The sequence below is a fragment of the Mustela nivalis genome (assembly GCF_964662115.1).
Source record: "Mustela nivalis genome assembly, chromosome: 5".
Taxonomy (NCBI): Eukaryota; Metazoa; Chordata; class Mammalia; order Carnivora; family Mustelidae; genus Mustela; species Mustela nivalis.
This window is the reverse complement of record NC_139024.1, coordinates 157,019-182,929: the sequence shown is the minus strand read 5'-3', so window position 1 is coordinate 182,929 and position 25,911 is coordinate 157,019. Positions and strand designations below refer to the sequence as shown.

The window sequence follows — 25,911 nt, the reverse complement described above, 5'->3', positions numbered from 1 at the left end:
ATTCTAGACACACAAATTTATATTTTTTAAATAGTGGAGAACTGAATCTCCAAATCAATGGAAACTCCTTTGAAACAAAAAGCATACCTAGTTTGTAAAATTGTAAGGACTAGTTTTAGGTGAGCCTGCCCAGATCGCAGGGCGCCCAGATATCTAGCCAAGTATTACTTTCAGGTGTCTGTGGGCACTTCTGAGTGAGATCAGCATTAGAATTGGTGCACGGAGTAAAGCAGGTGCCCCGCCCAGTGTGGGCATCATCTGATCTGCCCGGGGCATGAACAGAAAAGGTACAAGGGAAAATGGGCTCTCAGCCCAACTGCTGAGCTGGGACAGGGCCTTCCTCACACATCACCTCTCCTGGGTCATGAGCTTTCAGGTGACACATCAATGGACTTCTCACCAAATTTTAAAATACGTATCTCTTAGAGTTTTGATAATTTTAGTTAACAGGAGGCCAACAAGAAAACCCCGCTGTCGTTAATACACCACAAAACCAATCACAACCCCTAGGTCAGACCGTACCATTTGACTTGCTCAACACCAAGAAAATGGCTCCCATTTTATGTAGTGGAGATGAAATTTATTTAATTGTCCTAAACGGATACTACTTTAGCTCTACCGAAGTTTAGGTCTCGAATTTTTATTTATTTATTTTTTTTAGCAAGCTCCACATCCAGCATGGGGCCCAAAGCAGGGCTTGATCTCACGATCCTGAGATCGAGACCTGAGCTGAGATCAAGAGTCCGACACTTAACCGACTAGGTCACCCAGGTGCCCTCGGATTTGATATTCTTACAGTGTTTACAAAAATTCTTCCTGCTGATGTCTGGCTAAAGCTGATTTGAAGGGCTCTTTGCTTTGGTCATTTTCTTCTGTTCTGGTTGATTTGAATTTTCCTCCCACACAGCCATTTCAGACTGCTTAGCCACTCCACGGATCGGAAATTTTAAGACATTTCATTCACATTCATTAATAAAACCGAGATGGCTTTGAAGTTGCTTTAAGGTAAGCTGGGTGGACTAAATTCCAAAAACCCTCTTTGTCACAAGGGCTTGTCATTATGCAGTGAGCAGCCAACTGAGAGAGTCATCTTTTCCAGAAAAATTTCTTGCTCATAAATAGAAAAAAAGGGGCTCCTGAGTAGCTCAGTTGGTTAAGCCTCTGCCTTCAACTCAGGTCATGATCTCAGACTCCCTGCTCAGCGGGGAGTCTGCTTCTCTCTTCCCGTGCTTGTCCTCTATTTGTCTCTCAAATAAAACCTTTGGAAAAATAAATAGAAGGGAAAAACTGACAGGACCTGTTTGTTTTTTCATCTTTTAAATACAAAACCAGGGGTGCCTGGCTGGATCAGTCAGTGGAGTATGTAACTCCTGATCTTGGGGTCATGAGTTTGAGCCCCACATTGGACGCAGAGCTTGTTAAAAAAAAAAATCTAAAAATTAAAAAAGGATTAAAATACAAAAATAGCTCTGGAAGACAGAAAAATATGAGAAGCAGAGAAAGAAAGGAAGGGGCGCCTGCGTGGCTCAGTTGACAGATGATTGCCTTCGGCTCAGGTCATGATCCCAGGGTCCTGGGATTGAGCCCCACATCGAATTCCCTGCTCAGCCGGGAGTCTGCTTCTCTCCTTCCCCTTGCTCATGCTGTCACTCACTCGCTCTTTCACATAAATTAAATCTTTGAAAAAGGAAATGGAAGGAAAAAAGAAATTCTACTTTCTAGATCTGTCCTGCTTAGAGACCACAAGTTATAACACACTGCTTACTTCAGCCTTTATTTTTTAATAAAGCACATTAGTCAAACAGTCTTCTTCCAAGATACAAAATTCACCAGTTCTGAAGTGATAAGGATAACAGCACAGAAATCAATCCTTCCTCAGGGGAACGGTCTCCTCCCTGATGCCCTCCTTGGTCACAATGCAGATTCTGAGCGCGTCCCCGGTGTACACGTCCCTCTCAGCCGCAGAAATGAAGACGTCTTTCACGAGCCGCATGGCTCTGTCCAAAGACAGTGGGACATGCTCCACGTTCTGCATGTTCTTGAAACCAACCTGGTGGGACAGGAAAGGTGGCTGAGTCATCACATGACAGTAGGAATGCCTTCAAGTATCTGAGGATTCGCAACGAACAGATCACCCAAACCTGGTATGTCTGCGAGCTGAAAAGCAGTGACACCTGACACTCATTCACTAAGACAGAGCTCCTGCTCCTGAGGAGCACACACAGCCTAGAGAGGACATACGAAAGCAGAGCTGCGGGCCCCAGTGTGCTCCCAGCAAGAAGGAAAAAGAGCCAGGAGAGCCGGAGCTGCCGTAACTAGGTCGCCTGATGGGAAAGGCTTTGGCAGAAGACACTTGGGTGCAGGAGTGGGAAGGGTGAGCCACAGTCAGAGGGGAGTGACACTGCGGACCCAAGGCCTGGTGACGGAGCAGGCACACCACACCGGAGGTGCGGGTGTAAAGAAGAGTGGCAGGAGACGCGGCAGAGAAGCAGCACACACCAGTGGCTACACATCTGTGATACACTTCAGAAGCACAAGGAAGGAAGCCTGGAGGCAAAAGGATGCTGGGAAATGCAGGCCTCAATTTAGGCAACAGTAACAGAAAAGGGGTAAATTAAAAAATGTACTTTGAAGTTAGAATACAAAATTAGGTGACAGAAAAATGGTGAATATGGGGAGAAAGATATATATTTTTTAATCTTTAAAAAAAATTAACATGTAATTTATGATTTGTCCCAGGGGTACAGTCTGTGAATCATCAGGCGAACACAGCTCACAGCACTCACCACAGCAGGTACCCTCCCCAGTGACCCTTACCCAGCCTCCCCACCGCTACCCACAACTCCCTCCAGCAGCCCTCGGTTTGTTTCCTGAGATCAAGAGTCTCGTGGTTTGTCTCCCTCTTGATCCCACCCTGTTTCATTTCTTCCTTCCCTACCCCCCAAAACCCCCCACCTGCCTCTCAAATTCCTCAGATCAGAGAAATCCTATGATAGTTGTCTTTCTCTGATTGACTTATTTCACTCAGCATAATACTCTCTAGTTCCATCCACGTCGTCCCAAATGGCAAAATTTCATTTCTTTTGATGGCTGCATAGTATTCCATTGTGTATATGGACCACATCTTCTTTATCCATTCATCTGCTGATGGACATCTGGGCTCCTTCTGTAGTTTAGCTATTGTGGACGTTGCTGCTATAAACATTCGGGTGCACGTGTCCCTTCGTATCACTACATTTGTATCTTTAGGGTAAATACCCAGTAGTGCGATTCCTGTGTTGGAAGGGTAGCTCTATTTTCAACTTTTTGAGGAACCGCCATGCTGTTTTCCAGAGTAGCTGCCCGAGCCTGCATTCCCACCAACGGTGTAGGAGGGCTCCCAGGAGAAAGGTTATTTTCAAGATCTTCAGGGAAAGGTGCCAGAGAACTGAAAACATGGAGCAATCACTAACCACTGTAGACACCAGAGCCTGGACTTCATAGAACACAGAAGATGCTACCGCCGTGGGGCAGAAAGAGGCCACAAGATAGCCAGCCAAACAGAGACAGGAAGACTGGGGTAGGGAAAATCAGCCAAACATATTCAGCAGGGACACACAAGAAAGCCCTGATGTCTCCATTCTCCTCCGCTGGCAAAGAGGAGAACGCAGAGGAAAGCACTTTGTGTCAACATCACATGCAACATGGATGCAGTCTCTTACCTGGTTGTCAAGCAGGGGCTGGAGCATGGCACTGGCTGAGCCTCCAGCCTTGAACGAGTCTCTCTGGTAGGACCCTACAGGGTCAAAGCTATACACGGCTCCCTTCCCTGAAAGAATAAAACAATCTCTATAGGGGTCCATCCTGACCACAATCCCAGATCACAGCAAGAATAACCCTAGTCGAAGTGGAACTATGCACGTGACTAAAATTCCAGCCAAATTCGGTAAGAAGTACATCCGCTGTGATAGCCAGGGCTCTGCTCCCCTCTTCCCAGAATGTGGTCAGAGGCACACCTGCCCGTTCCTGCTTCCTGATGGTGTTTTTGCCCCTGGAGCTCCCTGCTGTCATCAGGGGGACATCGTGGATCGCCCAGTGGCTCCCAGTACATTTGTGGTCTCGCAGGCACACTGGTGAGTCACAGCTCCTGCTCTGAGTTCTGCACCAAGCTCCTCAACAGTCCTAACAAATGAACTAGTGCACTTCTAGCACCGACTTGAGTTAAAATTCTTCTGCTGAATGTGAACAATCACAAAGAAGATTCACTGTGTGTTTTTACTTTTTTAAAGTATTTATTTGACAGAGAGAGAGAGAGCGCGCACAAGCAGGGGGAGTGGCAGGCAGAGGGAGAGGGAGAAGCACCTTCCCGCTGAACAGGGATCCCATCCCAGGCTTGATCCCAGGACCCTGGGATCATGACCTGAGCTGAAGGAATCCGCTTAATCGACTGAGCCACCCAGATACCCCTCACTGTGTTTTTAAACTAAGCAGTAGCACACTCTTTAGCATCAACACTATAAAAAAACCTGATTCTAATAAAGGAAAAATTTCAGAAAAACACAACCACCACAGGCAAAAGTTTCTGCCTAAAACGTCATCACTCTGCTCTGTACTACTGGAATTGATCAGTATTGCAAAAACAAAAACCAAAACAGAACAAAACAAAACAAAACTACCAAACCAGAATCTGGATGTACACATTTCTTTCTTCTTTTTTTTGGATATTTTATTCGGTGGAGAAAGAGATGAGAACGTACGCACAGGAGCAGGGGCGAGGGGCAGAGGGAGAAGCAGACTCCCTGCTGAGCAGGGAGCCGCTGCGGATCATGACCTGGACTGAAGGCGGCGACTTCACTGACTGAGCCGCCCAGGCACCCCTGAAGGCACCCACTCTTGACAGCAGTGACAGAGCACTACAAGGGGTGGAAAAATGGGCCTCTCGGGCTCTCCTGAAGGGTGCATAAATTGCTATGACTTTTGAAACAGCAATCTGGCAGTAGTACCCATTTAAATGGAAAGGTACACACCCTATGACCCAGTAACAATCCCACTGTAGATCAGATCTACCTACAGGAAGGCGTATTTTCACCAGCACAACCCGGAATGCAGAGGGAGATGGGACTGCCCCACGGCCCACAGCCACCAGACGATGTGCAATGAAGAGCCCTTTAATACCTGTAGCACAGTCCTGTTGTTTAGAAGCGTAGGGAAAACATATACGTACTTGTACAAGCACACAAAAAGCACGGTGAGATAACCTGCAAACTGTAGTTGGTTCTCTCTGTGGGACTGGAGGCAAGAAAGGAAGGGAATCATCTGGTAGCCTTCGGTACTGAATCTGTTACCGAGCACACTTGCCACTGTCATTTTTTTTTAAAACAACTGTGTTTTGGGTGTGAGACATCATGGGTCATTTACGAGGTAGGTCTTAAAAATGACACCTGTGGTCTAGAAAACACATCACACCAGAACTTAAACACCTGGGAAACGGGAGACGAGGACAGCTGTCTCCCCCCACGGGCCTCTGCTGCGCTCAGCGGTGTGCGCTTTCTCGGAGGCAGAATCACTTACACCTCTCGGCTGAGAAGGCAGCGTCTGAGGTGCTGAGGTCGCCCAGAAGAACCCGGGGAGTGTTTCTGCTGAGAGCAAGTGTGGGACAAGATGGACATCCCAGTGGCCAGTTCACTAACTTCAGCACACGAAAAAGGGACAGCAAGTACAAAGCCAAAGAGTCACTCTATCTCTCAGCAGGCCAAGAGGCCACAAGTGAAACGAGCCCAGTTTTTAACCAAAGGCAGAACCAATCTCAGAAAGAGCTACACACAACACACTGAAGGAAAAGAAGGGTGGGGTAAGTTGAAGACCAGAGCTTTGAAGACCTTCCCCCGACTTAACAAAGGCAAGAGACACATGTGTAACATCAGAGCAGAATGGCATGAGTCTTGGGCACCTGGGTGGCTCAGTGGGTTAAGCCGCTGCCTTCGGCTCAGGTCATGATCTCGCGTCCCGGGATCGAGTCCCGCATCGGGCTCTCTGCTCGGCAGGGAGCCTGCTTCCTCCTCTCTCTCTCTCTGCCTGCCTCTCTGCCTACTTGTGATCCCTCTCTGTCAAATAAATAAATAAAATCTTTAAAAAAAAAAAAAAAAGAATGGCATGAGTCTTGACTATAGATAGGGTGCTTTTTCCTCACCATAATGCCCAATCAAAAAAGCACAACAGCTTCAATGTAAAAAATAAAGTCAAAACAAGACCTAGAAAGATATAAACATAAACCCTAAAAGGGAGAGTCCTAACAAGGTAGGACACTCAAAGTCATTAAAAAAAAAAAAAAAAAAGGACCATTAGCCTGGACCATATGCAATTCAGAAAATTCTGCCATAGCTAGACACCCCCAAAATGTAAGAGACAAAACACTCCTGGGAGGGGTGTCTGGGTGGCTCAGTGGGTTAAGCCTCTGCCTTCGGCCCAAGTCATGATCTCAGGGTCCTGGGATCAAGTCCCACGTCGGACTCTCTGCTCAGTAGGGAGCCTGCTTCCCCTCCTCTCTCTCTGCCTGCCTCTCTGCCTCCTTGTGATCTCTGTCAAATAAATAAATAGAATCTTAAAAAAACAAAAACCAAAAACTCCTGGGAGGCATCCACTGCATACATTACAGACCTAAAACCCCTCCTAGGTATTCACGCCCCAGCTACAAAGGCCTTTCTGAAGAGCAAGCCAGGGATGGCATCAACATGACAAAAATATGTCTTCTCTGACCCAGCAACTGAACGTCCGGGAATCTTTCCAGGGAGGTTTAAGTAGTTAAGAAGTTTACAAAACTCTGGGGCGCCTGGGTGGCTCAGTTGGTTGAGCAGCTGCCTTCGACTCAGGTCATGATCCCAGCGTCCTGGGATTGAGTCCCACATCGGGCTCCTTGCTTGGTAGGGAGCCTGCTTCTCCCTCTGCCTTTGCCTGCCATTCTGACTGCCTGTGCTCACTCTCTCTCCCTCTCTCTCTAATAAATAAATAAAATCTTTAAAAAAAAAAGAAGTTTACAAAACTGTAAGTACAAGAATGTTCATTACATTGTTTCCATTACGGAAACCGCAAACAACTGAAATGACCTTCAGAGGACTGCTAGGTGAATGCCGGTGGGGCTACAACCTATGTAAGTCAGTCAGCGATTCATTACGGATCTTTACTCACTGGCATGAAACTGTCTCCGTGACAACACATCCCATGTACAGACGCATGCACTACACACTCTACTTACACAGCGCACAAGCACACACGACCGCCAAGATATCTGGAAGCATGCTCACCAGAAGTTTAATAGAACTCCTCTCAAAGTAGAAGCTTGGCGTGATTACTACTCTCATTCCTGTATCTTCTCATACTATTCAAAACTTCTACAGTACTACTGTTTTTGTTTCAGAAAAACTAAAGCCATTTTTAACTGGGCCACGGGCGGGGGGGGGGTGATTTTTTTTTTTTTTAAATTTTATTTATTTATTTGACAGAGAGAGATCACAAGCAGGCAGGGAGAGAGAGGGAAGCAGGCTCCCCACTGAGCGGAGAGCCTAATGCGGGGCTCGATCCCAGGATCCTGGGATCATGACCTGAGCCAAAGGCAGAGGCTTTAACCCACGGAGCCACCCAGGCACCCCTGGGGGGGGGGGTGATTTTTAAAGCATGACTGTAAGTAGAGACGTAACAGCGCAGAGGTCAGAGCGGACGGCTACTGAACTGCCTATCCCGAAAGGCAGTTGTTGGATCTAGTGCCCTAAGGACAACCACTGATCTCACTGTCCTAAGTTCAGCCGTTGACCCCAGTGTCCTGAGGACAGACATTGACCCACCTACCCTAAAAGTCTCAATTACGAGCACTGCTCTCCTAGTCTCCTAGTCACATAAAATCCTCTAAAAAATAAGAATAAACATAAAGGATAATCAGGGCAGACCAGAGAAGATTTAAAAAGAGTTGGAGGGGAGCCTGGGTGGCTCAGTCCTTAAGCATCTGTCTTTGGCTCAGGTCATGATCCCAGAGTCCTGGGATCAAGCCCCGTATCAGGCTCCCTACTCAGCCAAAGGCCTGTTTCTCTCTCTCTGTCAAAGAAATAAATAAAATCCTAAAAAAAAAAAAAAAAAAAAAAAAAAAAGACAGTTGGAAATGCCTGAGAATACCACCAAAACATCAAAGAACAGAGCTTTGAACTCAAAACAGATTCAAACCCAAACCTTGGCTTTGCCTTTGCCCTTTAGTAGATGTGAGCATTCCTGAACTGGTGTGTGTCTTTCAGTAAAACTCAAAGGATATTGTCTGGTGTTCTCAAATTCAATGGCAGCTACTATTAATGTTGCTAAAACCTGACTTTGACATTCAAGTCAGACATACTTTAAGTGAAAAAAAGTGTTCAGCATGTTGGGTTTGGCAAGATGACCTGAGGCTAGACTACATCCATGCCTTGCATTGCCTCTCAGTTTGCAATAAGGTTGAAAGCCTCAAAATACACTGTGTCAACCTAATTTGTCTACATCTAAACCACGGTAGGTAACAGGACTAGAATGCTCCCGGAGGCCACGTTTGGGGGCAGCTATTAAGACAGAAAGAAAACAAAGGAAAAGCCCACGGAACAGAAGGGGCAGGAGTAAAAAGTGGATACAGGACAGGAGAAGAACCCAACTGCTTGCCATCCAGAAATTTTCCCTCTCAGGAGATACACTTTAATATATTGTTATCAGCCGGGCATTTCTAAAACTTTTTTTCAGTGGACTACTGTAAATGGTGGCACAGATCTGTCCTGAGAGATAGTGTCTGGTTTTTGGAAGCGAACAAAAGTCAATCCAAATGAGATCCAGTGAAAACCACCAGGGTCCCTGCTCTGTAATACAGCTTTGTATCAAAAAACAGGATGGGCATGTCAAGTAACAGAGACTGATTTTCTTAGGCCCTCCAGATAGTCCTGAATACATTCAGGATACAATGTTGGAAATGCATACATTTCTTTTAAGGCACTGCTTTTTAAAAACTTAAAAGTCAAATATTTTTGGAATGTACAATGATAATTAGATCAAGCTTCTTCAAGTCTGTTTTCTCTCCATAAGATTCAAATGCTAATGATCTACTACTGAACTCATGTGAGATCTTCAGAAAATACTAGTCATTATCAGGGCTTCCGGATACAATTTGCTGATCACCTCTTTGCTTTCCTTTTACCTTCAGTTTCTTATTGCTTTAATTAAGAAAAATGAAACTGTTGGGCAAGATGGTCTTTACGGTTCTTTTCAACTCTACATGGAAACACACATTATCTAAAGATGCCCCCCCCCACTCCATGTTCCAGAATGAAAGGGTTCTACCTTCTTCATCCAGTCCTCCGATGATGTTGTACACGTAGTAGGGAAAGAAACGTCTTGAATAGAGGATTGTGGACAGCATGGCGGCAATCGCCCCGGTCGTCATGGTTTTGTTATTAGAATGCTTGTACATCTGCAAGTATTAACGAAAGTAACAGGCATGGAGAGGCAGGTTGTATTACAGACCAGAACGAGGAACAATCAAGTTAAAGGGTGAACGCCGACCTGGTGAAAGAGTGCCCATCTCTTCCGTGATCACACAGCAATACTAGCATACCATCTGGGAGGGCTATAAAAATTTTTAAGGGAAAGAACTTTAAATCTGCCCTCAGCTATTTTCCATGCCACCTTTATCTCAGGAACTACTCATTCAAGAGCAAATGCACACACGAGGCTTACATGGGGTGACCTGGGAGGACTAAAGTCCAGCTCTCCTCTACCTCTGCCGGCGTCGGCAAACTAGACCGTTGGACCAAATGCAGCCCACCAACTGCTTCTGCAAAAACAGCTTTATTAGAACAGTCTTGTTCATTCAGATCTACCTCTGCCTGCGCACTGCAACAGCAGAGTCAATGGCCCATAGAGCTGAAAATAATTACTCTCTGGCCCTTTACAGGTCAAGTTTGCTGACCCTTGATCAGACCCAGATACAAGCCCTTCTCTTTGCAGAGCAGATACCTGTGAGAACAGAAGGTGTGAGGGTGGGACCCTTACTCTGGGAAGTGCTCTTGCTCCTTAAAGCATCTACAGTGGAGAATACAAGTATCCAAAGCAAACCTTATTGTGATTTTGAATCCCAGATTTACTGCAGTCTTGGGGAACCCTAAATTATCCAACAGAGAAATTCTACAAAAATTACAAACATAAAATAAACTTAAGTTCACAAATTTATGAGCCACAGAACAAGCATCTCTAAAGATTCACTTAAGAATACAGGCCAAAATAATCAGTCAAAATACAAAAAAAAAAAAAAAAAGGGAAAAATAATCTTTGTTTCAAAACCAAGCATCAACACTTTAATCACCACACCATTTATGTGATAATACATGAAAGAAATTTCAAGGATTGTGTAATTGTGTTGAATTCACTGTTCCTTGTTTATTTTATTAACACAACACTACCCTGCTAGTCATGTACTTCTGTACTTTAAGTTTCACTTACAAAGTATGTACCAGGACGCATATAAACATGTCCATAAATGTACAGGGAAGCGTTCAATGTAAAGATTTCAAATACTACTAATAAATGGTTAACTATTGAATGAAATCATGTCTACACTCCAACGAGCGATTTCAAAATGATTCAGAAACAGGTTACATTTATTACAAACTCCAGTACCTATGACATCATTCGTAAGTGCATATGATCTCGTGTTACTCAAAACCGGGCAAAGATAGAACGTGCCCGCCTCTGCTAACTTCTTCACGTATCAGGTGTCCTTACCACCACCTAACAGTTGGGACGCGCACCTGACAGAAGTGAACCCTACTCCACCCTTGTATTTTTGCCAGTGAAGAGTATGTATTTACTAGTTACTCTCACAGATAAAACCCGTTTTACTTATCTTCAGAGAAAAAGAGAGCATGTCCGTGCACACAGGCCGGAGGGGAGGGAGCAGCGCAGGGAGAGGGAGAAACTTAAGCAGACGCTGTTCTGAGGGCAAAGCCTGACGTGGCGCTCTACCTCACTACTCCTAGATCATGACCTGAGCTGAAACCAAGAGTCAGACACTTAACCCACTGCATTACCCAGGTGCCCCTAAAATCCCATTTTAATACAGGCTACACTACTCCTAGCCTACTCTCCTTGAAATGATTGGAAGTTACATACTGCTGAACATACAAAGGGCTTAATAAAAATCCAGACGTGGGCGCCTGGGTGGCTCAGAGGGTTAGGCCTCTGCCTTCGTCTCAGGTCATGGTCTCAGGGTCCTGGGATCGAGCCCCACATCCCGCTCTCTGCTCAGCAGGGAACCTGCTTCCCCCTCCCCCTCTGCCTGCTTCTCTGCCTGCTTGTGATCTCTCTCCCTCTTTCAAATAAATAAATAAAATCTTTAAGAAAAAAATCAACGTGCCTCTGCTTTTATTGAAAGTCAGTATTCCTTTGTTCCTCATGCCTACCCATCTCACACAAAAAACATGCAGGCAGTGACACCGTCAGCCCCTCCAGAATCTGCAGGACAGGTTAGAAAGGCTCATTCTCGCACTTCCTTCTCATACCACCCTTTCCTGCTGTTCTACTCCTACGCCTCAGGTATCAAAACTTCCCTAGCGGGCAGTCAACTGAAGCCTACCAAGGTGGCAGGTGAGGACAGCTTGGGTTGTACCTCCTCATCCAAACACTCCTGCCTCGTCTACTCCTGTTCCTGCTCTTGCATCCTGTTGACTGAGAATGCAATGCCGCAAAGAGAGAAAGCACGTCAGCTAAGGGCATTCCAAACCAAGCACCTATGCAGAAGCTTGCCTCCTCCAGAGAACATTTGTTTTTGAAGATTATCTTCTGGAGAAACCCTTCCCAGTCTACCTTGAAAAGGGTAGAGAACCTTTATATTGCATAGAGATTTTAACAAAGGGAATATTCTGCGGTTTCACATTATGCTACTTTCATGTGGCTGTATGAACAGTATCATTTCATTTTCAGAATGGGCGACATGTAGTTTCATCAGCTAACCTGGAGCTTCTCCCGCTATTCTGAACGACAGTTCTGCTGTACACTTCCAACAGTGGAAGAATTGCCATTAACTTTCCATAGCATAGACATGTAAGGAAGGCATCTACCTTTAGTCTTGCTTCAATAATCTTTGTCAGGGTAAGACAGTCTCCATGAAAACCACTGCATCCAATGACTGTTTTGTCTGTTCTGTAAAAAGCACATTTCAAGAAACTGAGCTGGTCAGATAACAAAGTAAAACACGCCTTGGGCAATTTTAAATTTAAAACTCCTATTCCCACTACTTATCAAACGGTAATGGGACTAGTTAGCCCTTTGTTGTTGTGGGGAGGGGGTCATCACTTTATTCCCTACTCTATACTAATTACACGCAAATCAAAGACTTAGAAGAATTAAAGAATGAGTGGCCTACAGAAAACACAGGTGATACAATCTTGGGTTGGGAGCCACCTACTTAAATATGATACAACCCAATGTACACACAGAGAAGTTTCATAAATTTGACTACACAGCAAATCAAAAAATATTTTTTAAAAGATTTATTTGAGAGAGAGAGACAGAGAGGGCGCGCATGCGTGCATGAGAAGGAGGAGGGTCAGAGGGAGAAGCAGACTCCCTGCCGAGCAGGGAGCCCCATGGGGGACTCGATCCCATGACTCCAAGATCATGACCTTAGCTGAAGGCAGTTGCTCAACCAACTGAGCCACCCAGGTGCCCCACAAATTAAAATTTTTAAAGAGATTTACTTACTTATTTGAGAGAGTGAGGGAGCGAGTGAGCAAGCAGAGGGAGGGACAGAGAGAAGGAGAAAGATTCCCTGGCAGACCCCCCACTGAGCCGTAAACCTGACGCAGGGCTCCATCTCTCGACTGCGAGATCATGACCTGAGCAAAAACCAAGAGGTGGACACACAACCCACTGAGCCACCCAGGTACCCCTCAAATTAAAACTTATATAGAGAAAAATGATAAAGAAAAAAGAAAACCTACAGTAGATATGACCGAAGTCTAATTTTAACCTTAGTCTAAAAGGGCTCCTATCAATATCAAAAGTATTAACACACTGTATCATGGGATGTAATGTGCAGCATGATGACTAGAATTAATAGCACTGTACTGAAGGTTTTAAAGTTGCTGGGAACAAATCTTAAAAAATCCCCAACAAAAGAAAAAATTCTGTAATAACATACGGTGACAGGTATTCACTGACTTGTGGTGATCACTTTGCAATACGCACCAATATGGAATCATTATGTTGTACACCAGAAACCACTGTATATGTCCATTACATCTCAATTAAAAAAAAAACGGGAAAACTGGTACAGTTAAATGAGTCACATAAAAGGAAACACAAGTCACCATGAACATATGAAGACCCTTCATGTTGTTCACAAATCCAAAGCTACACAGGAGATGATTTCAATCGATTAGCCTGGTTAATAATGCCTAATGCTGGGGAGGCTGTGGAAAATGGTACTCCTAATAAATAACTGGCTAAGAGTATATATTAATTTAATTTTTTAAAAGGGTCATTTGGCATATCCAGCAAAAATTTAGGTGAACATCAGTTTTGTTCAGTAATTCCACTGCTAGAAATTTATCCTGTAAATATACTGATGTAAGTTTGCAAAGATGACTACACGCTTATTTGGGAAAGTATACGTGCTACGTTAATGGCTCTGTAAATAAAACAAACAAAAAGCGACTTAAATGCCCACCACTGTGGAACTGATTAAATTCTGGTAGAGCCAAAGAAATTCAACCAGGTCTCAAAGACTTCTGAATTTCAGTATCAATCTATACGGAAACCTGTATCAATATCATCAAGATAATTGCAGAAGTCACATGATAAACTCTTCCTTCCAGAGATTTATGAGTGATTCATACAAATCATACCTGTCCAGCCAGGGGAACTGACAGCTCTGGGGGCATCACCAGCATTTCCTGACCTATCGCTACAACCAGTCTCACTCCACCGAGTTAAAGAGCTCCAATCCTCCGTAAGGCTGCAGTGTCTTTAGTTATCAAGATGATCAGTGAATAATACCAATAAGAGTAGGACAAAATCTCGGAGCTTTAAGATGCTTCTCCCAGATATTCAGGTGCACATTAAAGGGAGGAGAGTCTGCATGCAAAGAATGAAGACTAAATGCAGACTCGCCAACAGGTGGGGAAGAAGCAAGTTTGGCTCTAAGTCAGCCCCAAAGGACCTGGGATTAGGTGTACACAGGCAGTTTCAGCTCTATGTATGGTTCAGTGCTGAAGATGGATGATAAGGATAGAGGACGTTATTAACGTGCTATCTATCTACATACCCGTAGTATTGCATAAAAAGAAAAAAGAACAGGTATTCTCCTCATAAACACACACGCTAAAGCAGAACATTACAAAGATAAGCAGAACCTTGCATGACAATGGTATTTGTAAAGTTAGGTTCTTAAATTTTATCTGTGACATTTACTACTTTCAAATTATGAAACATCTTAGAAGAAATAAGGTAGCATCCATGCACTATGAATTAGAGAGGAGAAAGGGGTATCGAAAGATGGAAGGAGAGTGGATGAAGGGGCGTCTGGGTGGCTCAGTCAGTTAACCGCCTGCCTCCAGCTCAGGTCACGATCCCAGGGTCCTGGGATGGAGTCCTGTGTTGGGCTCCCTGCTCGGCAGGGAGCCCGCTTCTCCCTCTGCCCCCTGTGCATGTTTTCTCGTGCATGCATGCGTGCTCTCTCAAAGTCTCATAGAGGGGAAAGAAAAGAGTACATGAAGAGGACTGGGAAGATGAAGACAACCATCAGTTGTTCTTTAGGATAGGGTGTAGGCTGGGCCTGGCCCAGGAAGGGAGACAGAACCCTCTTCTTTACCTACTCATAACACAGGGCTCGATCCAAAGGACTTGAACCCCATCAATCCATTCCTATTACAATTCAGGGTTAACAGGCTCTTGTGGACTAACTTAAGAATTAACCACCATTTGTAACTGTTTCCAAAAATGTGAACTACAAACCAACGCCCATCAGTGCATATTTCATTTTCATGGTTTAGAAAAAATATAGCTAGCCCATTAAGACTGTGGCTCACAGATACAGCTGCTTAGATTCTGGGTAAATGTTCTGGTTAAAAAAAAAAAGTGGGAGATTAAAAAAACATGCAATGGGTTAACACATAAAAGAATGCAAAGCGGGACGCCTGGGTGGCTCAGTTGGTTAAGCAGCTGCCTTCGGCTCAGGTCATGATCCCGGCGTCTTGGGATCGAGTCCCACATCGGGCTCCTTGCTCCGCAGGGAGCCTGCTTCTCCCTCTGCCTCTGCCTGCCATTCTGTCCGCCTGTGCTCGCTCTCTCTCCCTCTCTCTCTGATAAATAAATAAATTAAAAAAAAAAAAAAAAAAGAATGCAAAGCTATGTGATAACGAAACTATACAAAATGTTAACAATAAGAGCCACGTGACAGCACACAGGTGTTCACTATAAAACTCTTTCACCTTTGTTGTATATTTGAAAATTTTTATGATAAAATGTTAAGGTAAGAATATTTCCTGCAAAAAAAAAGAAAGAAAGAAAGAAAGAAAGAAAAGAGTATTTCCTGCCAGTACAACAAATACCATGAAGACTACACACTGAATTATTAAGAAATACGCATTCAGAAAGCAATTTTCTAACAAAAATGCAAACTAAGCTCTAAATACGCAATCTAAAATCTCATGAAATAAACTGTTTAGAAGTGGGATCTCTTACAGCAGTACACCACCACAAGGCATTGGGAAATGCATCCCTAGAAATATTTACTTACAATTTGTAACACTTGGGGCTATCCCGGGTGTGAATCGAATACCCTTCACTCAATCGAGTGTCAGAAGCAACAATCGAAAAATCTTCTCCAGCGATTGCCAATACAGTTCTGCGGGGGGGTGGGGGGGGGGACACAAAAATTAATGAATATTTGTGGATGATTAATAGCACCTCTCTCTAGAGGACAGTTACCTGTAGCATATATTGGAATAAAACCCATGGGATTTGAGCAAGAGCAGAACTCAGATGAAAGATGAAACACCAGAGGGAAAAGACCCCTTCCTATGAGTCATCTGGGAAAGAAAAATTTAAGTACTCCCTGAAAAACATACGCCTAAATCAGAGCAGAAGTCACTTAACAGAAGGTAACAGAAAAACCACTGGCTTCTCATAACATCATCAATACATAACAACATCAAAAACATTAAATACTGACCTTGTGCAAGATACTGATATCACAAAACTGGACCCTAGTCCTGCCCAGGGGATGAGGGACAGACAGTGGTACCAACACAAAAGCCCTCTGAGCTGAAAGGAGGGCTCAGTGGTTTTCATTCCTTCACATCCAAGCTCTTAGTAAACAGCATCTGTTGGAAATGAATGAGCAAAACCCAAACCTTTCCTCTTACTGTGTATGATTTTTGCTAACAGTTTACTGAAAAGGCCTGAAGGACGAATTCCAAAGAAGTTTATCCAGTTCTAATTCCGGATCTCTCCGGACTGTGGGTCAGCTGCTTAACATCCCAAGGCCTCCGTGTCCTCATCCACACATCAGAGATCCTAACAGTTACTACCTATCAGGATCGTGCAAGAATTAAAGGAGTTAATGACTGTAAAGCCCTTTCACTCGGGCCTGAAACATAACGGGTCCTGCCGTGTTAGCGGTGATTGCTGTGGCGTAGGTGGGAGGAAGGAGGGTGTGATCCCGGGGATCCTGAGCTCCGGAGATACTGGAGACCCCGCCTTGCCACTTCCTGGCTCAGTGGCGGCCGCGGCCGAGTGGCCCAAGTTCACGCGGGCAGTAACCGTTCCCGAGTAACAGGACGACTGCCGGGGTGAACGACAGGGATCACAGCACCCAGCACAATGCTTCACAGACGACCAGCCTTCAGGACACGGTCGGTTCCCTTCACTGAGGCCGACGCGCCCTGAAGCTCTAAGTACAAAAGGGCGGCATTCCGGTCCCGCGGACAAAGAATAAAGGGACCCGGGAGTATCCAGAAACTACACACAACTCACTCAGGTGCTCCTTTCGCTGTGAGCTCGGGGAAGCACCGAGGGCTTATGGGCAGGGCGCGCGGGTGACTTCACAACACCCTCAAGTTCCAGTGCAGGGCCGAGTGGTTTTACGAAGGCTCCTGGGCCAGGAGCGCTGCCCCAGGAAGACGGATGCAGGAGCGCGGCCGCAGTGCGACCCGGAGAAGCGGGGACACGGGAAACACGCAAACTGGGCAAGTTTCTGGAACTACCAAACGTGCCAGAAGTGCAAGAGGCAGCTGGGATGGCCAAGACTCTCAACCGGGTCAAGCAGGATGTGGCATCCGTTAGGACTGCAAAGACGGGGCTGAGGAATGACGGGCTCGGTTTTGGTTCTGGCGACCTGGGTCACGGCGACAGCGAAAGTCGAGGGAGAAAGGTTTCAACTAAGAAGCCCCAAAGGAAAAACAAGTAATAAGCAAACAAGAAGCCCAAGAGGAGGGACTCGAGAGAGGCTGGGCCGGGCAGCCCCGTTCGGGAGTCGTCCTCCCACGGCGAGGGGAGCCAGGACCGCGGCCCAACCGGCTGCGCTGCGGGGAGCGGGCGCGGCTACGCCGAGAGCGGCCGCGGACTGCGCTCCCCGGCCCCGCAGCGTCTGCGCCGGACTGGCCCGCGCGGTGATGCGGTCCGGCGGCGAGAAGCCGCACCGCACCGCGCCCCAGCCGCAGCCACAAGGCTACGCGAGAGCCGCCCCGGGTCCGACCCGTCCGGACACGACGGACCCCGGGCCGTCGCCAAGAACCGGGTCCGCCCGAACCGCGGCGGGGGAAGCTACGGACGCGCCCCGAGCGCCGCCTCCCGCCGGTCGCCCCGCGCCCCCGCGCGCCGCGCAGGAAGCACCGGCGTGAAGCCGCCGGCGCAGACGGACAGCGGAGGGCGGCGGCATCGCAAGGGCCGCTCCGCTCCCGTTTCCCCGAAGCGAGCGGAGTCCCGGACGCAAGCACCGAGCCTTCCCGTAAAACGCCGAGCGAGGTTCCGCTGGCGACGCGCCCACGACCAGCGCGTCCCGACGCTGACCCATCGGCCCCCAGGAGCAGCGGCGGCCACCCCGCGGCCTCGCCGTCCGGCCGGAGCCCCGCTCAGACGGCGCGGAGAGCCTCGGGGTCCCGGCCGGGCCTGCACTGCGGCCCACGGCCTCGCTGCGGCACGAGCCACCGGCCGGCAAGGCGACGCAGCGAGGCCGCAGCCGCGCCCGCGGCGCACGGAGAGGGGGGCCGGCGGGGCAGCGCGGGGGCCGCCAAGGCCGCCGACAGCCTGTAGACGGACGGGGGAAAGCGAGGCTCTCGGGCCGTTACCCTCCGTTGAAAGCGTAGGGCGAGAAGCGCAGCTGCACGGGGCCCGCGGTGCTGGCGGGCTCCATCGCCGGGTCTCGGCCGGGTCCCCAGCGCCCTACGGCGGTCGACAGCATCGCACGGCGGGGGCGGCTCCGACGGCTCCGGCGGCGGCGGCTGCTGTCTCACGGCGAGATGGCGCCCGGCCGGAAGTCCCGTCACTTCCGGCTCCGGCGGCTCCCGCGGTCTCACGGCGACAGGGCGCCCGGCCGGAAGTCCCGTCACTTCCGGCTCCGGCGGCTCCCGCGGTCTCACGGCGACAGGGCGCCCGGCCGGAAGTCCCCTCACTTCCGGCTCCGGCGGTCTCACGGCGACAGGGCGCCCGGCCGGAAGTCCCGTCACTTCCGGCTCCGGCGGCTCCCGCGGTCTCACGGCGACAGGGCGCCCGGCCGGAAGTCCCCTCACTTCCGGCTCCGGCAGCGCTCCTACCGGCCGCTGTATCTCGCGGCTGTCGTTGCTCCCGTGGAGAGCCAGGCGCCCCCTCTTCCGAGGAGGCCGCCAGATTTCTTTTTTCTCCCTAAGAAAGGTTTAACTTTCCCAAGAAAACACTGGACTTCACGCCTGGTGGACAAAAATTTCAAAGTCTGACCCTACAAGAAAATTGGCGGGACTGTGGAAGCTCGACTGCTCTGTGGGCGTTGCCCGGCCCCGCTGCAGAAGCAAGCGGTCCCGGCGCGGGCTGGAGCCTCGGCACAGCCCGGGCGCGGGAGAGTGGGGGCGGCCCGGCTTCCCCGGTTCGGAGCGGCCGGGTTGTCCCCGCCCCGAAAGCCCGCGGACAGCCTGGCGGGAGGGAGTCTTCCGCGCTTGCGCAGCGGAACGCGCGTCCCGTCCCGCGGGGGCGGGGCTGGGGGCGGGGCTCGGGTCCCGGACCCCGTGCGAGTCGGCGCGCGGGCCTCTGCGGCCTCTGCGGCGGCCCCTGCGCGACCCTGTCCGGCCCGCTCGCGTGTGTGCGTGACTCGCTCCTCGCCGCGTCCCGCGGGGGCAGGGGTCGGCGCGTGGCGCGCGGAGCTTCCAGCCCGGACGGACGCGGGTGCGGGCGGCGCCGCGGGGCACGCGAGGAGGAGGACGGCGGCTGCGCTGGGCACGGCCTGGCCCGCGGACGGCCGGCGCCGCCGTGCGCGCGAGGACCCTCCGGGAGCCGGGCCGGAGCCTGCGCCGCGATGCCGTGGGGGCGGCGGCGTCGAGTCTGCGCGCACCGGGCCCGGCCGGGACCGCGGGAGGCGGCTCCGCGCTCGCTGGTGTCGGCAGGGTGTCTGAGGGGGCCGTCCCCGCAGCCGAGGACACCGGGTCCGCCTCCGGCCGACTCCCCGCTCATGCCCCAGGGACGCCGGCTGCCGAGTTCGCTCTTTGTCTCGGTGGAGAGGGAGGAGCCCGCGGGGAGGCGGGCCGACTTCGGGACCAGTCCGCCCGTCGGGAGCCGTGCCGGTGCCCGCGTCCCGGGAAGCGCCGTCCGTGCGTCTCCCTCGCAAGCCTCGGCTTCCGGGAGAACCGAAGGGCCTGAGTCACGGCCCGTCCGTTGGGGACGGGGAGCAGATCAGCTTGGCTGTGGGTGGGGGACGGCCGTGCGGTGTCGTGTCACCCTCGTGTGTAACGGGAGGCGCCATCCTAGCGCTCTGAAAGCCCCGGGCCGAATTCGGAGGAGAGCCTTGGAAAGGATGAGCTGTACTGGAGCGCGGTTGGGCCCGGGTACCAGTTGGAGAGGTCAGGGGACCCCTAAATGGCTCCTTTGGATTCCTGCCTCCCATTAGGGATCTTGGTTTGGTTCCGTCGGTGAAACGCCAGCTTCGGGGAGGCACCAGAAGCGAAGAAGCCTTCAGTTTAACTGGCGAAGCCAACTTCTAGAGCGGGCCCATGCTGGCAGGCCCTCCGGGCTTCATTGAGTCGAGGTCCCAGGAAGAGGAGGAGTATTACTTCTGTTCCCAAAGAAGGTCCACGAGGGTCTCTTTTCATTGTTTGTATTATTTCTTAAAGATTTTATGCATTTATATGAGAGAGTGTGCGCGCGTGCGGGGACACACACCCACGCAGGCGGAGGGGCCGAGGGGGAGGGTGAAATAGCCTCCCTGCTGAGCAGGACGCTAGACCCCGGGACCCTAATATCCTGACCTGAGCCCAAGGCACCCATTTTTTTTTTTTTAATTTTAAACTATTTTTCTAAGATTTTATGTATTTATATGACAGAGATCAGAAGGAGGCAGAGAGAGAGGGGAAAGCAGGCCCCCGCTGAGCAGAGAGCCTGATGTGGGGCTGGATCCCCGGACCCTGAGATCATGACCTGAGCCGAAAGCCTGAGCCAAAGGCAGAGGCTTAACCCACTGAGCCACCCAGGTGCCCCCAAGGCAGCCATTAAACCTTTAACCGACTAACCAACCCAGGCGTCCCATGAGGACATGTTTTAAATAAATGATGCAGCGAGCTGAAAATCTACCAGAGGGAAAAGACCTGTTTTGCAGAGAGAGCCAGAGACAAACAGGGGTGGGTGGGGAATGTTACTGGAAGCTTTGAATCTGCTCCCAGCCTTTCCGGTGGTGCCCTTGCACCTCTGCCTCCACCTCCTGCTCCTTCTGTTTCTGCACCCCCGGGGACTCGGCTCACACAGCTGCTCCACCGTGCTGGGTGCTTGCCGGTGCCTCTGGCTTCTGCTGCTGCTCCTTCTCCCCTCATGATCAAGGAGTGCAAAGCACCCCAAGAGGCTGGGCCCCTCAACGGTGTTCAGGATAAAGTGCCTCCCAAAGCGCCTCCCAAATTAACGTGAAGGAACCCCAGGGGCACCCTGGGCTTGAATTGAGCTAACCTCAGACCCCCCCCCCCCCCAGGTGCCCCAGGTAAAAAGTGACAGCGGGGAACAAATCAGTGGTCTTTTAGTGGATGCAAGTGTGACGTGTCCAGTATTAAACCTAATTCAGTGCTGTTGGTTTAATTAAAATAAACATGTTTTTAGAGTTATCTACATGGAATACAATACATTAGCTTTTACTCTACCTGAGTTTATTAATTAAAGTCATTATGGGGGCGCCTGGGTGGCTCAGTGGGTTAAAGCCTCTGCCTTTGGCTCAGGTCATGATCCCAGAGTCCTGAGATCAAGCCCCACGTCCGGCTCTCTGCTCCGCGGGGAGCCTGCTTCCTCCTCTCTCTCTGCCTGCCTCTCTGCTTACTTGGGATCTCTGTCTGTCAAATAAATAAATAAAATCTTAAAAAAAAAAAAATCATACTGTATCTGTTGTATTGTCAACAAAAATGACTTTTTTGTCTGTCTCATAAAGTTTTCATAAGTAATTGTTATAATCAAGTAGGTTAAATAAATAAAAAGGCATATAGCTTTCAAAATCTTTGGCAACCTTGAACTTTTGCTAAGTTAAATGATAAATTGGGCTGAACTTACTGGATATGTAATTCTTTTCTAAATAAGATAATATACTAAAACATTATTTGATAAACAGGCTTATCTGCTTCTGGCTTCTTAATACAGAGAAACTTGGGTCTGCTAATAAACACAGTTTATACTTAATTGAAAGATTGTGCTATAATACATATGTTTTTAGAAATTATGAAATGTATTAATAAATTTGCCCCCTGCAGAATCCTGGTGTAACAGTTCACAATTGGTTACTACTTAATTTTCACAAGGTTTCTAAGAGTTCAAATTCTGCTAAGTGTAGTGAAGACTGATGGAAATAAGGAAAGCAACTCCTTATGTAGGAAAGAAAGAGATGTGTAAGAATGGGGGGAGGGGCGCCTGGGTGGCTCAGTCAGTTAAACAAATCAGGTCAAGATCCCAGGGTTCTGGAACCAAGTCCTACATCGGGCTCCCTGCTCAGCGGGGAGCCTGCTTCTCCCTCTCCCTGCTGCTCCCCCTACTTGTGCTCTCTCTCTTGCTGTCAAATAAATAAAATCTTAAAAAAAAAAAAAAGGTGGCAATCTCCCTGATTTCTCTTAAAAAAAAAAAAAAAAGAAATAGAAATGAGAATGGGGCGCCTGGGTGGCTCAGTCATGAAGCCTTCAGCTCGGGTCACGATCCCAGAGTCCTGAGCGTCTCTCACCCTGCCCTGGGAGTGTGCTTCTCCCTCATCCTGCTCGTGCTAGCTCTCGCTCCCTCTCTCAAATAAATAAATAAATAAATAAATCTTAGAAAAGAGAAAAGAGAATACACTTTTCTTCAGGTAAAAGAAAGTAATTTTGTCCTAAAAGGAGACTGGTTATTTAGAAAAAAAGGCTTAGGACAAAATCTGAATGAAAAAGTTGTGGAAGGTTTTTGAAGGTTTGTGTTTTTCAAATGGGAAAAACTAATTTTATGTGTGCTCAAAACTAAGATGGAAATGAATGGATTTTAAAAGTATACTTGTATAAGACTGAAATTCTGTTTTTCTTTCTATTAAAAAAAAAGTTTTCTGGAATTGTTGGTCAATTTTTTTTTGTTGTTAAGATTTTTATTGATTTATTTGACAGACATCACAAGTAGGCAGAGAGAGAGGGGGAAGCAGGCTCCCCGCTGATGCCGGACTTGATTCTAGGACCCCAGGATCATGATCTGAGCCGAAAGCAGAGGCTTTAACCCACTGAGCCATCTGGGCACCCTTGTTGGTCAGTTCTTGATAAAATACTTTCTTATACTTGATATGATAGTTACTTGATAAGAAAGTATAAACAAAGTTTTTTTTCTTTGTGCAGAAAACCGAAGTTTCTATGTTTTGCCTTTATCAGGTCTTTGATTACTTAAGAGAACTAAAACTCAAATATTTGTTTTTTTTAAATTTTTTTTAAATTTTTTTTAAAAGATTTTATTTATTTATTTGACAGAGATCACAAGTAGTCAGAGAGGCAGGCAGAGAGAGAGGGGGAAGCGGCCTCCCAGCTGAGCAGAGAGCCCGACGCGGGGCTCGATCCCAGGATCCTGAGACCATGACCTGAGCTGAAGGCAGAGGCTCAACCCACTGAGCCACCCAGGTGCCCCTAAAACTCAAATATTAAAGGAGCTAAGTTTTGCTAACTATATAACCTTCTGGAAACTCTCTTATTGCCACCTTCGTTAAATAGTTAATCAAATATTAAGTGTTATAGGGGCGGCAGGGTGGCTCAGGGGGTTAAAGCCTCTGGTTTCAGCTCAGGTCATGATCCCGGGGTCCTGAGATCGAGCCCTGCATTGGGCTCTCTGCTCAGCGGGAAGCCTGCTCCCCCCCCCACCCCCCCACCCCCCGCCTGCCTCTCTGCCTACTTGTGATCTCTGTCTGTCAAATAAGTAAATAAAATCTTAAAAAAAAAACTTAAAAAAATTAAGTGTTATAATAATGGTCCTATTTAGGCATGTGTTTTAGAACTTTCAGGTTTTTTAAAACAAACTTCCCTAGATTCAATTTCTAAATGAAGTCTTTTTGACTCATTAAGCTCTTTTATTTGGTATGTCAAGTTACTGATGAGCCTGGTTTGAAACATTGCTAGTTCTCTAATGTTTGCTCTTCCAAATTTAAGGAAATTTTCTCTTAGGATATCTGTGACTGATGGAAATATGATAACATATTCCTTTGTGAATAAATTTAATCATTTGACTTTTCTCCCTACTCAAACCCTCGTGAATTCAGAAACTCTAAGTATTCTTTCTTTCATGACAATTAAAATTATTTGCATAAATTTGGCAAAATTCTGTTCTTCTTGTAACAGGACACCATTGGAAATATTTATTATACTACCAAGGCTTTGACTGGAATGCCATATTGGAGAGAGACATACATAGAATCAGATTTGACTAGGCAGCTTTAAGGAATTAAGGGAATTAAGATTGACTTTACAGAGTCATTAAAGCTCCTTGGGGATGTCAGTGGGATATCTTGCATAGGAAGTCCCCAGCAGCCTTGCTAGGTGAGTCAAGAATGTCACTTCCTGGCAGGTACTGGAAACTTTAAAATATTTGGGGGGACCTCAAGAAGAAGAATTCACCCAAATCTACAGGTATTACAGGCAAATCTGACACAAGTATTTGGCTTGGCTTCTGGCCTCAGGACACTATTAGAAGTTCAATCTGGGGGGCTTGGGTGGCTCACTCAGTTAAGCTTCTGCCTTTGGCTCAGGACGTGATCTCAGGATCCTGGGATCAAGCCCTACATCCGGCTCCCTGCTCACCAGGGAGTCTGCTTCTCCCTCACTCTCCCTCTGCTCTGTCAAATAAAAATCTTAAAAAAAAATTAAATTTCAATCTAGAGAATCCTTATGAAAAGTTCTAGCAAAGCAAGTTTTAAAGAATTTATACAGTCAATCACTATTCTTGCTGAGCTTATGTAAATAATTAGGCCAAGGTTGTTAAAATTGGACTTGTTTTTCAAATGATTTAGTCTCAATTTGCTATCTTTAGAAATGAGGGCAACTTTAGGAAGAAAAATTATGTTTCAATAACACACCTTCGTCGGTGTGAAGTTCTAGTCCTGATTATCTTTGAGTGTTTGCCTGTGCTAGACAGTTTGAGTTAAACGTCAGAGAAATTGTCACAGTAGCCGACGTAGAGACAGGCCTCATGCTTCTCTGTGGGGATAATAACAAGACCACGTGGGCATATGATTACTTGAACAGCAGGACAATGGGATGGATTCCCCAACAATTATGAAACTCAAGTATCACCTTGACCAGTTCTCTGTGGTTGGGATGGCAAAACTGTTCCTTCAAAGCTGGAGCATACCCCATTCCATGGTGTTAACAATGGACTTGTGGAGACAGTGCATGGCCTAACTTTCCTTATGGTAGGATTGGATGATGCACTTGGGGATACCCTTATTTCCTGGAACAGGCCCCCTCCCACTTGCCATGATTCCTCTTAATTAAGGCATTCTTAAGGCTAGGCTTCCAGCAAAGAAGGCTTCTTGATTCCCTTATCCCCTTAGCTCTATCTGTCCCAGGAACTGTCTCTAGTGAATTAAAATTCCAAGTAGAGGCGTTAGCCAAGCATACAGTGCCACCGTTTGGCGAACCTGTCACTCACAAATTCAGAAGGCGGCTCTCTAAAACCAAATGGTTCTTATAGATACTGACTGCAGCTCAAGGAGGACCTGTGCTTGCATTGAGTATTTGTGCATATGTCGCAAATTACTAAAAAATGTAGCTGATGTCACGAAAGAGTTAAACACATCATCACCATAGATGCTCCAGCTCTAGACCTTTTAGCAATTGGCTAAATTTAACTCCTCCTAAATGGAAATACACCCTCTTGCGCATTGCTCTATTTCTTGTTCTCCTTGTCTTTGGCTGTTTGAACTTAGGCAACTGTCAAGCAGGAGCTCTCTGCATTCAATACTAGCTTGGAGATGCCCTTAGTAGAAATGCCAGAAACAAGACCCCACCCCCCACTCAGTAAAAGTCTTTTCTCCAAGATCCTTATGTGGTCCCCAATTAGGAGGAAGTAGCTCCAGAAGAGGACCTTCTCCTTTAATCCCAGATATGGATAGAAGAAACTGAAAGTGCGGAATGGTTGGCTCCCCTACCAGTCCAGCCACACCAGTACCCTTTGAGCTCTAGCAAGCACCCTTGGCCCCCGTGAGTAATCTTTACCTGTACACCATGCGTTCTTTTT

General features: G+C 47.7%; 1 protein-coding gene across 1 annotated transcript; it reads right to left on the bottom strand.

Annotated features, from left to right (window-relative positions):
• Window positions 1–1,755: 1,755 nt before the first annotated feature.
• PSMB1 (proteasome 20S subunit beta 1) lies at window positions 1,756–19,674 on the bottom strand. The gene is made up of 6 exons (XM_082730443.1): window positions 18,324–19,674; window positions 15,773–15,880; window positions 12,093–12,174; window positions 9,319–9,448; window positions 3,702–3,808; window positions 1,756–2,050 (listed from the first exon to the last, which is right to left on the bottom strand). Exons 1-6 carry the CDS (start codon window positions 18,434–18,436, stop codon window positions 1,865–1,867), a joined length of 726 nt encoding a protein of 241 aa, XP_082586569.1. The 5' UTR covers window positions 18,437–19,674; the 3' UTR covers window positions 1,756–1,864.
• Between the last annotated feature and the right edge of the window lie 6,237 nt (window positions 19,675–25,911).